The sequence below is a fragment of the Colias philodice genome, chromosome 3 (assembly GCF_061535455.1).
Source record: "Colias philodice isolate Cphi_HAF_F1 chromosome 3, ilColPhil1 Martin Lab GWU primary, whole genome shotgun sequence".
NCBI lineage: Eukaryota > Metazoa > Arthropoda > Insecta > Lepidoptera > Pieridae > Colias > Colias philodice.
In genome coordinates, this window is record NC_143088.1 from 10540215 (window position 1) to 10556758 (window position 16544).

Here is a 16544-nt window from a genome sequence, read left to right on the forward strand (position 1 = left end):
CGGTGATGGTGTGACGTCACACCACAACACGCTCAATCTGGCTCACTCAGTCCGCTAGCGATCGCGCGCCCGCGCCGTCGAAATTGTAATTAAATACTTTACCACATACTACATACCAGAAAATCATGTGTTGTTCCTAAATGTAAAAATACAACTACCAATACCAATTCGCCGGATAAGTTGTTTTTTATAGTTGCAAAGGACGTAAGCTACATATTATAATATTTAGAGAACATTGCAGCTGTTTTGCGTTATCCTTTGTTTTCTATACAAGTTTTAATCTATACTAGACTGTGCTTCTGCTCTGCTCGTATGGGCTAAGTATAGGTAGATGGCTAGTAAGATTTTTTCTTGTTTTAAGTTGAGAATGATATGGAGAACTATACTAAAATATAAGTTGGTCGGGGGAAGAATTAAACAAAAACAGGGTATAGTTCCACACAAATTCAAATGTCAACAGGAAAATGAAGATAAACCTCAGAGATCAGCAGTGCAAAAACGCAATCGTATAGAATATTTTGAGAAACTATTAAATAAAGATGAAACTTTGGCATGACTGTTATTTTATTAAACGAATAATAATTACTATTATTGCGAAATTCGCGGACGAAAACCCATCAAAATACTGCGCAAGCTATAACACCTACTACAGCGCTGCCGACTTGATACTAGGGTGCGTATAAAGCAAAATTACCAATCATCAATTAGATGATACGTGTAATATTCAAGACCAAATCTAAAAAATAAAATATATATCAAACTAGATGATATGTTCAACGATTCTGTTCAATCAAAAACATAAAATATTAAAATTGACTCGATTAAAAAAAATCACCAAGTTAGCTCTAATTTTCACACTTTTACGTTTTCTACTTGACATGGTAATACTTATTATGATTTTTTTTTCATAAACAATTATATTAAAACATTTGCAAGATATTTGTCAGAGCATTTTGAGTAATTACTTTTAGTTTTGGTTTTATCTGCGATAAACCACTTTTATCGTGACAAAACCAAACGTTTATCTCGAGAAAAAAAGAGCGCCAAAAATAAAACCAAAACTAAAAGTAATTACACAAAATGATCTGACAAATATCTTGCAAATGTTTTAATATAATTGTTTATGAAAAAAAAATCATAATAAGTATTACCATGTCAAGTAGAAAACGTAAAAGTGTGAAAATTAGAGCTAACTTGGTGATTTTTTTTTATCGAGTCAATTTTAATATTTTATGTTTTTGATTAAACAGAATCGTTGAACATATCATCTAGTTTGATATATATTTTATTTTTTAGATTTGGTCTTGAATATTACACGTATCATCCAATAGAAGATTGGTAATTTTGCTTTATACACACCGCGCGGGGACGCGGCCGCGCGGTGCGTTGTGACGTGACGTCACAAGCGGTCACGTGACTGTTAGCGGGACTCGATATTTTTCGAAACTTTGAATGCGTATAAAATCAAAACTACTTGGTATTTTTGACTACGACAAAAACTAGTGTATTTGTATACATACAGGCTTTACTGAGACACAATAATTTCAAGGGATTTGGCATACCTAGTAACATTCTTCATTGGAACAAATTAATGAAGTAAGTTGGTTTTATTTTAAATTTGATGATAATTGTATTATAGACGATGTTTGATATGTACCCCTGTTTTAAGTACATAACGAATGTGTAAGATTTTTTCATTTATAGCATAAATAATCTTTTCAGAAATCCGGAATCCAGAAGGAAAATAAACCCACTGATTGTTCACAATGTGAACCCACTCCTTCGTAAGTACCTTTATTCAGTCAAAAATGTATGTTATCAACGCTCTACTGGTTTTATCGCATGATTCCATTTTTAGCAAAAAGCAACAAAGTGCAAAGAAATAATAAAACCGGCCAAGTGCGAGTCGGGCTCGCGCACAAAGGGTTCCGTAGCAGCAAATATAATAAATTACAGTTAAATCAACCTATCTCAAAAACTATAAGAGATACTTTGATCAAACCAAAAATCGTTGAAAGAGTTAATTAGCATGCATCACCTCTATTTTTTTTAGAATTTTATACCCCGTAGTTATAAAAATAGAGGGGGGGGGACATACTTTTTACGACTTTGAGAGCTGATATCTCAAAAACCGTTCACTTTAAGAAAAATGTTTTTTAGAAAACTTTATATCATTTTAAAAGACCTTTCCATTGATACCCCACACGGGTATGTACATCGAAAAAAAAAATTTCATCCCTCAGTTACATGTATGGGGGGCCCCACCCCCAATTCTTTTTTTTACTATTTAGTGTCATATTTTTGTAGCGGTTCATACAACACATATTCCCATCAAATTTCATCACTGTAGTACTTATAGTTTCCGAGTAAATCGGCTGTGACAGACGGACAGACGGACAGACGGACAGACGGACATGACGAAACTATAAGGGTTCCGTTTTTGCCATTTTGGCTACGGAACCCTAAAAAATCATGGTGAACTTAGTGGAAGTATGGTGGACGTAATATGGAATTATGGAACAGGAGCTCGTTGGAGTAGTATTATATTTTAAAAAAATACGAAAAAATTTCAAGAATTTCTTAGTAGGTGGTAGATAAGTATGTTGTATAAAGAATTTGATGTTGATATTTATTTCATTTATACTTACTACACCTGTGCGGGAAATTGCTTAGTACTAAAACCGGTTTATATTCATATTTACATAGTAATGTGAGTTTTCATTTCGAAAAATTTTGTGTAAGTATATTAAATTGAGTTCCTGGGTGATCTGGAAACACAATTGGGCCCGGAGGATGGCGCTGCAGTCACTCCTCCTAATCACATGAACCGATTTGGATGAATATTTGTGTGCACATTTCATTGTTGTGGGATGATTGGTTGATTCGTTTTCACATTAGCTAATATTATGTATTTTTGTTGTTAGAAAGTAAACTTAATTTAATGTTTATAATACATTATTATTGGTATAAATAAGCCAGTGTTCGTCTCACATTGCTGTAGGTACCTGCCTACCTATCCTACCAGGGCCTAACTTTGTTCTGGCTATTTTATTTTGATTATTTGTAATGAATAATTACAATTATAATAGAGTGCAAAAAATAAATACATGCGTCAATATATTTTGTGTTTTTTTTAAACAATTTTTTTATTTAAAAAAATATCATTCCGACCGCGGCTTTGCCCGCGTGGAATTAGGTTATATCGTGAATCCTGTTTTATCCCACAGAAGTGTTCAGTTCGGATAAAAAGTATCCTATGTGTAAATCCAGGCAATTAGCTATATTTTATCAAAATTGGTAATGTAGTCTTGACGTGATTAAGTAACAACTAACAAAAAAATATACAAATTAACATCCAAAGTTTCGCATCAGTTTTACTGTATTAGCGATATCTTCCACTCTTGACTTTGACTGAGAAGAATTAGGGTTTCTGGGCATGATGTAATATCTACGTCAGCATCAAATTCTATCTAAATCAATTCAGTAGTCCGCGTAATTAGGTACCATTTCATTTTTTCAGAGTAACAATATTTTTTGTTATTTTAAAGATTATTTATAACCTGTATTATTTTGTAATAAAGTAGTTAAACATTACGAAATAATAATAATTAATAATTATTAATAATGTCTAAGTAGTTGTTAAAAAGAAGATAATTTTGTGTTTATAAGCAAGAAAATAAAACCAATAAATCAACAATTAAATATATGTATAACAATATTATAACTGTATGACGACTCCATATATGTTTGTCCCGAGTCGGCCAGCGGCAGCGCGGCGAGTATGCAAGAATGACTTCGCGCACACCCGCGTTCGCGATAGCGAGCTAAGACTCCGCCCGCCAAGCAGTGGATTTTTTTTTTGTGTATCTTCTTAAAATAAAATGTTTAAAATTACTTTACCCGAAGATCAATAAAGGCACATAGTATAAAAAATAAACGCTGTAATATTAAAATTGTGAAAGTCTGTCTATCTGTTTCATTCCTAAACACTGAACTACTATGAAATTTGAAACGGTGTCTAGTAACTAGACCGAAGAGAGAAAAGCTTTATGTATTATATTCCCCCTAAAACCAAAATTTGATGTGATAGAAAAAAAATACCGTAACCACTGATAAGTAAAATATAGTAATTAGTTAGATAAGGCAATACTTATTAGTTACTTACTATTTTCCTAGCTAAATATTGATATAAAAAAATTGATTATAGCGACATCTATGCGTTATTTTGGTAACTAACTTTAGTTGCTATGGCTACGGAGTTTTACTGTTGCTAAAAAGTATAACTAGATGGCGTGCAAACCAATTATAATAAATTAAATAGTTTCTAATATTGTCACTAGATGGCATAAAAATAAATAAGAAATAAATTCGAAATTTTATTTGAAAAGGTAAAACTATTGTGAAAAAGTAAGATTCTTTCGATCACGGTATAAAGTAGCGAGGTGTCAATTAGATATATTTTTAAGATATTGCATAGCTTCTATCGCGGGCCTTGAGCGCGGGGACCGAATCCAGAAATTCCGTAACGAAAAACCTCACGCTCCCCACTCCGACGGACACGGAGGTGTGGCTTGAAGGCATGCTATGCAATAGCTTTACCGCGGAAGTCCCCGAGTGCCACAGGTCTTTTTTTTTCTGTATGTTTTTCTTAGAAGAAGTTTCTTATGGGAGAAACAGAAAGAAAACCTCACGTAAAATTTGGAAATTTAGAAAATATAATGTAAGACAAAATATATTAGATAAAATTCTTAATATTATTATAAAAAATAGTAAATTAAAACACTTTTGAGTCTTCATAAATAATTTATTGTTCAGTTTTCAATTCAATCATCTCTCTTCTGAAAATGTTTTGTAGTCTTGCTGAAAAAGAAAAATGTGATTTAGAATCTAATATTAATGGATACAAAACATTTTATTTTAATTAACCCTAGAAAGATAATCATATTGAGTAGTACGGGAAAGATAGTCATGCGTCAAATTTACGCATGTTTTTTAGTTAGCTCTAAGTCGCGGTATATTGTTTTTTTTCTATAAATTGTAAGTTATTATATATTTACAGTTATATTAGAATAATTAATATTACAAATAATTTATTTTTAATTATTTTTATACATATAAAAAAACGAAAACATTAAACGTCTGCTTTAAGTCTACAATTCTTGTAACACGTATTATTTATAATAAAAACTTATTTTTGACCACAATTATCAGACTTTTTTATATGTTATATATATGTTGTACATATAGTTATATAAAAAAATTGTGAGAAACAAGTTTAGCACATATCAACGTATGCTCACGACATATAACTATGTTACATTTTTTGCAGGACGCATTTGCCTTTCGTCATATTTCAGAAGGACAAAAAGTATAGTAAATACATTTTTTTACTGAAGGCCTCCTTAGTACTTTCTTACGATGTACCAGATACTTCATTTGGCAACAAATTGGAGATATTATCACGCAAATATCTTATCAAAGCTGGTGATTCTAAACACCCACGCATAAACAAAAAAAGACAGTTCCATGCTTCTATATTTCATGTTTTTTTGACTCAGATGTTTTTGTGCTTTGTTGTTAACATTGTGGCTATAAATTTAATATGCAATATGCAGGCAATTTTATTTATTCCATAAAATAAAGCCATTGGCCATCTCATTGTCTTCCTACTATTGAACATCAGGGAACACATTCGGTCTAATGCATCTACTCCGCCTTTTGCTTGAATGTAATATATCATCTTTGCTTTGTACCTCATCGGGAAAAGCTTCTTCTGTGTCACTTTGCTCGTCATCTTCAATTTCCTGGTCCTCCTACTTCACTATCGGTTTCTTCACAGGGACCCTCATCGCTTTGCATAAGAGCGGCTAGTATACAATATTCTTCCAATTTTCTATCCCCAATTGTTTTCTATATTTGCTTCAATATGTATAAAAATAAATTTTTAACATAAGTCACAATATACAGTAAAAATAAGCTAAAAAATATTCAAACTACCATAGAAGTCAAAATCTTAAAAGTCACGGTAAAGATAATCATGCGTAATTTTGACTCACGTAGTCGTTATATTTCAAAATCGGTTACTCTAACTTTATTGACACGTATACCATAGGGTAGCTCTCAGTGACTTATGAAATGTCCTATAAGCACAGTTATGGATTCGCGCCGTTTAAAAAGATACAGCTATATTTCGAAAACGCAGGAGTCATTTTGACGCAGACTATCTTTCTAGGGTTAAAAGTAAAATACCTACAGCTTTTTAGTAGTTAGATAATTTAAATTCTTATTGAATGTATCATCAATACTAATATTATAAAGCTGAAAAGTTTGTTTGTTTGTTTGTTTGTTTGAACGCGCTAATCTCGGGTCCGATTTGAAAAATTATTTCGGTTAAGATAGCCCATTCATCGAGGAAGGGTATAAGGCTATATTATAATATCATCACGCTAAGAGCAACAGGAGCGGAGCCACGCAGGTGAAACCGCGGAGCGCAGCTAGTTATTAATAAGTAAGTATACCTGACTGAAAAACCACCACTGCCTCAACTTTTCTTTTGTATCTCCCGGGATAAATTCCGAATGGTCCGGTGCGTTTTTGTTCACTGTAATATGGTCAAAACTGTTCTGAAAATTCAATAAGTCACGATTATTTTTTGAATAGATCCAGTTATATATTTCTTCATTAAATAATTTTTGTGTGACCCTTTTATAGACGAAACTAGCATTCCGCCCGCGGCTTCGCCCGCGTTTTCAGAGAAAAACCCGCATAGTTCCGGGATAAAACCTATCCCATATGTTAATCCAAGTTACCATCTATATGTGTGCTAAATTTCATTGTAATCGGTTCAGTAGTATTTGCGTGAAACATTAATAAACATACACATCCATCCTCACAAACTTTCGCATTTATAATATTATTAGGATGGGAATGATGGGATCTAGGATTCGTTTTCCCAATACAATCGCTATTTTATAGATTTCACTACAAACTACCATACTCACTTTTGAGTTTAAAAACCATTTCATTTTGTCCGATTTTTTATCATCATTAGTGACTGTTCGAACTGTCGTAGTAGTAGTAATTTCTTCTGAACTATCCGTCGACAGAGACTCTAGTTTATGATTTCTAAGTATTTCTTTAGTATCTAAATAATTGATACCTTCGCGTATGTTGTAAAGGTACTGTAAAATGAACAGGCTTAATTTTTAGCAACATATTTATTGACAATGAAATAGAGATTATAATTTTATAAATGTATTATTTAGTAAACTTACTTTAGAATGAACTGGAACAAATCTGTAAAAAACACGACATGATAAAAAAAACAGTAAAGTAAAGCAAGTTATTTCGGAAATCCGGGATAAAACCCGTTTAGGGTTTCTTTGAAAACGCGGGCTAAGCCGCGGGAGGAAAGCTAGTCATTAACACACAGCAGATGACATAAAAAGTAAAAAAACCAGGGAAATAACTTGTTTTCCCTTAGACCGTCTTTAAATGTTAATTAAAAGTACAGTACCACCATAAAGTCGTTTTACGTTTACATTTACCCTAATTAAGGATCTCTTAGGGAAGGGGAAGTAATTTAGTTAAGCGTCATTTGCGAATTAGGTACAAGTGTATTTTCGAACCGCGCTGAAAAAACTGAAAATGTCATCGTTAGACAAAATCAAAGAGGCATGTAGTTATTATATTGGCAGTAGTTGTCAGTAATGAATATCAATTTTAAATATCTATGTAGTAAGATAAATAGACCGGGAGATATTGACACAAAATTTCGAGTCATTTGTAACAGGATGGCGGTTCTACAGGGTTCTTAGTACGCAAGGACAAAAAGAAAAATGATGGTGTGAACCATTCCAGGAAAAATAAGTGCCATATTTACAAATACACACAACAAACACAAACCGTTTGACTTTCGCTATTTTTCCGACGAGTTCGACTAACGCCCACGCGACTAAGCCGCCGCGCGCCGGTACCAGCGTTCACACCATCATTTTTCTTTTTGTCATTGCGTACCCATGTAGAACCGCCATCCTGTTACAAATGACTCGAAATTTTGTGTCAATATCTCCCGGTCTTAAATAGGCGCTTCAATAAGATCGAATAAGTCGTGAAATTATTGTCATTGATCTTTGATAAGTGTACACTGTACAGAGTTTGAATTAAATCTGCCCGTAGAGTCGGTTACATACAAGCAGGTGAAGTTAGGTATTACAAGCGTTTTAAAACATGTTATGGCTAGGTTAATGTCATTTTAAAAAGTGTTTGTTTATTAAAAGTTCGTTAGTTAGTTCGTAAGTAAGAAATATCCTTTTAAAAATACAGGGTTAGATACTTAGATAGCCATTATTTCATGGCAGAGTAAGCAAAGTGCCAATTAATATGGCCTTTTACCTACATTATAATATATTATATTTGCTCTTTCTACAACAAATCGAAAAGTTTTCTCGTAACATCAGATTTGCGATGTAAGGTATGAAATATTTCAATTTAGATCTTGTATTAAGGTGAGACTAGATTAGGGTAAGACAGTTGAAAGCATTTCATAAAATATATTATTATTTCTGAAGATGAAGGTGTACTTAAGAACTATATACCTATTTTCATATTATGTAAATACCAAGGTGATTGTGTTAAAATAATGTCGAATAATGTATATTTCGTAAAAATTCCCAACAAATAAAACTTGTATTCAGAGAATAGGAGATTTACAAAACTCAGCATTGAAAATTAGAAAATACCTATATGGCCGAGTGATATAAAAATAACTTAGCGAGCGCGCACGAGCAACTTTGTCTCCGCAACTATTTTGTCTCTCCCATCAATTTGTATGGGGAGTTGCGTCGCTACGTGCGCGCACTTTCATACTAGCCCATAGGTGGGAGAGACAAAATAGTTGCGGAGACAAAAAAGTTGCGGAGACGAAGTTGCTCGTGCGCGCACTGTCTTATATTGTAATGTCAATCAGTGCATACATTAATTCTAAAATAATATTACATACATGCTTAAATAAATACTTAAATTGAAAGAAGAAATACATAACTTAAATGTCTAGGTACATTATATAAATCTGAAAAAAATATATATATTACCGTTTTGGTCTTTCGTCGTATACCTAAAATACACATACACATTAAAACACATTCTGTATGCTCGCATACATTTGAATATAATTGCATACTGATGAATTCTGCTTATAATGCTAATTGTTGAAAATATTCAAATTATTATAAATATGTTGAGATTCACAAGCATTTATTTTTCGGTTATTATTGAGATAAAGAAGTTTTTAAATGAAGTTTTATAATTTTTAGGTTTTGAAAATTAAAAAGATCCGGATTCGTAAAAACTGTGTAACATTTTTTTTTTACAAAAGTAGGTAAAACACCTCGATAAAGCTTATGTGCTAATGCATGTTTTTATCTATTTCATAATAATATATTACATATTCCTCCGATTTCGTTTATTGCATTACCTAGCAGAACAATTTTATATTAAAAATATATAAAAATATAAAAAAAAGTATTGTACCTCATTATGCCCTATATGTCCCCAATAACGGTCCTTGTATTTGCTGTAGATAAGAAAAAATAATATTTATAACATTTCCATTAATTTGTTGTTTATATAAAAAAATCTGCTTATTTTTTAAGAATCTCATTACTAGCTGTTCCCCGCGATTTAAACCGCAGTGCTCTGCTCCCGTTGGTCTTGGCCCGATGATAATATATAGCCTATAAGCCTTCCTCGATAAATAGGCTATCTAACACCGAAATTTTTTTTCAAATCGGACCCGTTCTAACCTCGGTTCCTGAGATTAGAACGTTCAAACGAACAAACTCTTCAGCTTTATAATATTAGTATAGATTCAATTATAAGAATAAAAAAAAGACTTACTTATTGGTTAAAACTTTATTTGTTACAGATTCCTGTAAAATGATGACAATTAAAGTATAATAATTAATAATGAATTGAGTTGTGTTTCTCTCTAATAATTTCCGATAATTATAATTGTCTGGTTTTGGAATAGTGCTCTTTTACAGAGAGATTTTATTATTTTTCGTAAGTAACTCAATTAGCTTAGATTATCGTTGAATAAAATTTACAATTAATCATTATATTTTTTTTGTAGATTCTGCTCTTTCAGCTACAATAAATGATAAGATTTTTCTTCTTTTTCAATAATTATTGTACAATTTTTACTATTGGACTGTTGATACTGACCTCATCTGGATTAACAGATGCAATATATATCTTAAAATTTCTGAAAATAAAAATATTATAAATACATTTTTAGCTACATAAGAATATAATGCTATCTATAATTTACTAAAACATTTAAAATTTCGTACAATATGAATTTTAGGTACTACACAAACACATAGATGATTAAATATGAGCAATTATTCTCCTCTGCAATGAAATAAGTAAGTTTTTTAGTATCAAACCAATGAATAACACTTAGTACCTTTCAAGGTGCATAAGACTCTTAGAGACAGACTTTATATTGTTAAGTCCTAAGGTAATATAGATACCTACTTATTTATGTAATAAAAATATTAAATTTGAAGCTTCAGATACAAACTACCTTACTACTATTATTAACGTTTAAAGTTCACTTAATTCCTAGGGCCATGGATGCACTAATAAGTTCTTTAAATGTAAAACAATGCTGTTATTAAACTTACCCTTTGTTAAAAGGGATGTTAAGTTTATGGATCGCTGTCAATAACTTATTTTGAAAGTCTTGCCTATCCTGAAATCAAATTACATTCAAAGTCTATAATAATATTATGTAGCTATAAATACGAATATACGAAAAATTATCTTATCGAAATTCGTGGAAGGACTAAAATTAGACCTAGACTGCCTTAAAATAAGTGTTAAATTACCCTCTAAAGATTTCTAAGCATTCTTTGAATTGCTTTAAAATTTTTGGAAAGTAATAAAAACATGCTTTTATTTTAACTTAATATAGTTTTATTTGTAGAGCATTATCTTTTCTACGTACCTTAATTTGCCCACCCCAGGTTTGTATAAAAATAATAAAAGATAATGTTCTACAGATAGAGAATATATATCAATACTCACACTACACCTTTAAGTAGGTATATAACAATTATTTATATAAAATCATAGTATTCTTTCAAAAAACCGATAAATACAAGTGCAGGAAAACTTCCTACAACTAGTCAAAGTCTATATATTTAAATTATTTAATTAATAAACTATGACAATAACTTACAACATCTAAAACAGTTGATGCGATCTGAAATCTTCAAACATAGATTAATTTAAAAATTACAATGTATCAATACTTCTATATTTTATAAAAATCTAAAAATGTTCCTATATAGATATTAGATACCTTGGTTGACTGCGTTCAGATTTTGTTGGTAATATCTGTAAGGTTTAGTATTTTTTAATAATAGAAATCTTGGAAGTATCTGGCTGGCTATTGAAAAAAGTTGCTTGACTCATCTATACTAATATTATAAAGCTGAAGAGTTTGTTTGTTTGTTTGTTTGTTTGTTTGTTTGTTTGAACGCACTAATCTCGGGAACTACTGATCCGATTTGAAAAATTCTTTCGGTGTTAGATAGCCCATTTATCGAGGAAGGTTATAGGCTATATTTCATCTCGCTACGGGCAACAGGAGTGGAGCCACGGGGGTGAAACCGCGCGGAGCAGCTAGTTCTATATATAGACACTCTAAATCATATTATAGTAAAGATTAATTATCCAGTTACGTATCTATACTTCTATACTAATATTATAAAGCTGAAAAATTTGTTTGTTTGTTTGAACGCGCTAATCTCAGGAACTAGAGGTACTGGTCCGATTTGAATAATTATTTCGGTGTTAGATAGCCCATTTAACGAGGAAAGCTATAGGCCATTGTATCATTACGCTAAGAAAACCACGTGAAACCGTGAAGCGCAGCTAGTTATTACTATAATTATTAAATTCACCATTCAGAACTTTCAACCCTTAATTGAATCTTCAAATTGATACAATGCCAATGCATGCATAGGTAATGCAAGTCGAATTAAAAAGAAGCTATTTAATATGACACAACCGATTCTCTGAAAGTATTACTCATTATAAATACATGAAGTACATTTTATGAAGATGTCGTACCATAATATAATCCGATGTACTTCTGCGAAATCCTGTATTCAGAACTCGTTCATTTTTCGCGTCGTACCTTCAAGAAATATGAAATTTAATATAGGTTGCTTTTCGAGTTGAGCAAATGGGGGATTTTATTGGAAAACCTTTATTAAAATAATATATACAGTTTCCATTGTATATCACTGTATATTCTGTTTACTATAGATGTTAAAAAGTGAAGCCTTATATATCCCCTTGTATATATATAATATATCCTATATTAAACACGATTTAGCTGATCGATTTTCTGTACGGACAAGTAGGTGATCAGCCTTCTGTGTCCTGCTAGACCGTGACGTTTTTTGTTAGTCACTACCGGGAATCGAACCCAGGACCTTTGGTTCTAAGGTCAAGCGTTAACTACTATACCAAGGCAGTCCAGGCGAGAGATGTTGAAAATGAAGAAATGAAGATTTTTATAATAATAAAAGATTAACTAAATTGACATGTTGGATAAAGGAGATTATTATTATATTAGTTATTTCATGTCTAGTTTAACTTAAATAATATAGATTCAAGAAAAAGGTCGCTATTTTCCGCGAAATGTAGCAACTTCACTCATTCGAAAAGTTTACAGAGTTTTCAAACTTTATGCAATTCTTTGTAAGGTTTTACGTAACAGAGGTAACACTATAACTTATAAAACTTCGGATATGAAAATAGAAGTTATTCTCTTTCACTTCATACTTTACTCAAGTTTTCTTTATAGAATATTTTTAGTTCTGACATAAATAAACAGTGTAAAATTGTGTGATAACTTAGGTGTAAGTTATAAATGATATGTAATATTATTCAAACAAAGAAAACTGCATTTAAATATTTCCTAAAATTCGCTTATCACACCCGAAATTCGAACCGACTAAATTCTGTTAAACTTACACCCTGTACTTGTATTACATAGATCGTTACAATTATAAAAGATGAATACTTTTTCGTTTACCTTATACCCAGATTATCTATATTCCCATAAACACCAGCGCCATCCTCTAATTCCTGATGTGGAAACTTGATAGCAGACTTCAGCATTCCCAGGGAAGGTCTGATCAGCGTGTGTCCCGGGAGGATCGGTTCAGCTTCAGGCAAATGGTTGGGTAGACTTGGTACTCCAACTATGTGGGACACCTCTCGAGGATCAAATTGGTAGTATCTGCGTCTCTAGAAAAAATGGACATAGGTATTTTGGGTATTTTTTTCTGTAATTCTCCTGCTGGAAAAAATGTCTGTTTTTTTTCTAATCTGTGCATCTATTGTTTTAAAGTAAAGACATTTAGAGCCTGTTAAATTGACAGATGTTTTTATTCGAATTGGAAACGGTAATAAAAAAATATTAAAAAGCCATGACAAGTTTTTATTTTATTTTTTTGTACCAACCGGTGAATATGTTTTATGAATACACTAGCTTTCCACCCGCGGCTTCACCCGCGTTTTTAAAGACAAACCCGCTTAGTTCCCGTTCCCGAGGGATTTCCGGGATAAAACCTATCTCTCAAGTTGGATCGAACTGCACATGGTGTGCGAATTTTATTATAATCGGTTAAGTGGTTTAGGAGTCCATTGAGGACAAACATTGTGACACGAGATTTATATAATTATATATATTAAGATAGTCAGTATTTATTATAATAGTCCATTGCAGTAGAAATGTTGAAGTAAGTATTAAAAACTAGTTTAAACTACCGTTAGAATTTTATCATTGTATATTATGCCTTGGCTCTCTGCACGTGCTTTCTGAAGATTTAATAATTTAATAACATAATATTATATCGTTGTCGATGATAATAATATTTATTTATAACTAGCGGTCCGCCCCGGCTTCGCCCGTGGTACATGTTTACGTTTTCTCTACATAAGAACCATCCTCGTACTTCAAGGAATATAATAAAAAAAGAATTATCGAAATCGCTTCAGCCGGTTTCGAGTTATGCGCTTACCAACACATTTTGCGATTCATTTTTATATATAAGAAGATTATGGTAATAGTTTGGTATCTTACGGCTATATGGTCCAGCTGACTTCTCAAACTAACTCCACTACAACATCCGATAATCTAAAATATAATATAGGATTATAAACCTGTACTCGTTAATATTAATTATACATAAAAATATATTATTAAGATTAACTTTAGGTTATTAATATAAATTTATAAAGAATAGAAAAAATATCTTTATAAATCTTTATAAATTTATATTTATAAAGCATTTGAATGCCATAAAACAAATAATATAAATTTTAACTTTAGGTTCTAATAAACATAATCCATCGTAAAATATCGCTACCAAAATGCTAAAAATTACTTTCATAACATTATATTTATGTCCAATTTATATTAATAAATAAGAACATCACTTAACCTCAATCAACAGCGACGAAAATGATACAAAAATAACGTCAAAATAACTCAATTATACTCACAAAAACAACAAGCCAAAGTTTCTGTATCTCCATTTTGTACTCCATAGTTTTGATAACGAATTACGTCATGAACAATCAAAGTTTTCTTATTAAAATTTGATTGGTTATGATTAAAAAGTTTGGAAGCGCGTAAAATCGGGTTTGCGCAAATTAATTTCTACGACTTTCCGAATTAATTTCTCGGTTCAGTGATCACCTGTAACTTTATTGTATAGCTAGTTGTGCCCTGCAGTTTTACCTGTGGATATACATAGTAACTAAGTATATCTTCAACATTTTGGGGCATAACACTTCGCCCCCTATTTCATAGTTTTAGTGGATACATTTAAAAAAAAGTAGCCGTTATTACTCTATGTTTTTCATTGTTTTCATTCGAAATTTCATCCAAGTCGGTATAGCGGTTTCGCAAAAGCGTAACAAACAGACATACAGTAATTATTAATAATATTAGTATAGCTATTACTATAAAACATTGATTACTATCCTTTGAGATGTTTTAAAATAACTCTATCGTATCGATACTCTTGGAAACAAAAAGATTATTCTTTTTACTTTTATTTTGAACTGTCATGACCACGTCTAGGTTCGTATATTAATTGGTTTCCGGACCACAGTCGTTTGACTCAAAGCTCAGTTTTTTCAGTCAAAATAAAAATACATTCGAGATATTAAAACTGTACAGATATTTTTATTAATAAAAACACAGAACTTTTCCATCAAATAAATCTATATGGATAAAAATACAATGTTTGCTGGGTCATCTAGTAATTGAATTTTTTAATTTTGTTTATAGTTTTGATTCAAAATCGTCCTTGTTGGCAAATCCTACTAATATTATAAATGAGAAAGTTTCTAAGGATGGATGTATAAATTGTGTATGTTTGTTACTCTTTCACGCAAATACTACTGAATCGATTACCATGAAATTTAGCACACATAAAGAGCATAACTTGGATTAACATAAAGGATATATTTTATCCCGGAAATCCCACGGGAACGGGAACTATGAGGGTTTTTCCTTGAAAACACGGGCGAAGCCGCGGGCGGAAAGCTAGTGTATAATGAAGAATTAACATATTTACCCTTTTTTCTTCTCCTTTTTTGATATAATACCTTAATTTAAAGCTATGCATTTAAGACAGGAAGTAAAATGTATCGGGGAGTGGCTAAATGGAATCGAAAGGTGTAAAGTAAATATTTTTGGGTCGGTTAATGCTTTGGGATTGGGAGTTTGTTTTGTTTGTTGTTGTTAAAACTACTGTCTATTGAAAAGACAATATTTTAACGTTAACATTATATTGAACATTTAAACGAATCTATACAGAATATATCAAATACCTACAATAATTATTTTCCTAAGTATAAATAAAGAAATATAGAAAACAGAATACGCATTTCTCAATCGAATATCGATATTTTAATTTAATTACTTTTCATATCAAATTGCATTTGAGAATTAAGTATGTTAAAGAGCACTTTGGATTGCGATTATAAAGTCTCTGTAAACAAAAAAAATTACCTAGTCTTTATCCGTTTTCTTATTGTTGATTAAACCCGTATATTATTTGAACTTACCTACCTACTACGCTAAGCATAAAATCTTCATAACAATATACCTACCACATATTCCTGTCATAACATTAGCAACATATCGGAGCAAATTTAGCGAACATCTTGTTTCGCAGACGTCCGTACCAAGTACCGTCGATCTATCACATTTTTTGCTTCATCTTATAGCTTTGGCAGACAGAAAGCGTACATAGCGCGCGGTAGAGCGCTAAACAGCCGAGCTATGACGACGAGACTGGTCAATGATCATATCAGACAGCGAGACAGTGCCTATGTTAGCGAATAGTACAATACGAGCGGTTTCAGACTAGCGTTTTACATGCGGCTTTTGTCACACGCTCAACTCGTTTGCGCGTTGACGCGCTTTTATGCTCATATAATCAATG

The 16544-nt window shown here is 31.7% G+C and overlaps 1 protein-coding gene across 1 annotated transcript; it reads right to left on the reverse strand.

Annotated features, from left to right (window-relative positions):
• Window positions 1-4827: 4827 nt before the first annotated feature.
• LOC149490004 (uncharacterized) lies at window positions 4828-14622 on the reverse strand. The gene is made up of 7 exons (XM_089715041.1): window positions 14590-14622; window positions 14168-14221; window positions 13115-13329; window positions 12142-12208; window positions 7002-7181; window positions 6519-6623; window positions 4828-4860 (listed from the first exon to the last, which is right to left on the reverse strand). The coding sequence occupies exons 1-7, from the start codon at window positions 14620-14622 to the stop codon at window positions 4828-4830; spliced, it is 687 nt and encodes a 228-aa protein (XP_089571167.1).
• Between the last annotated feature and the right edge of the window lie 1922 nt (window positions 14623-16544).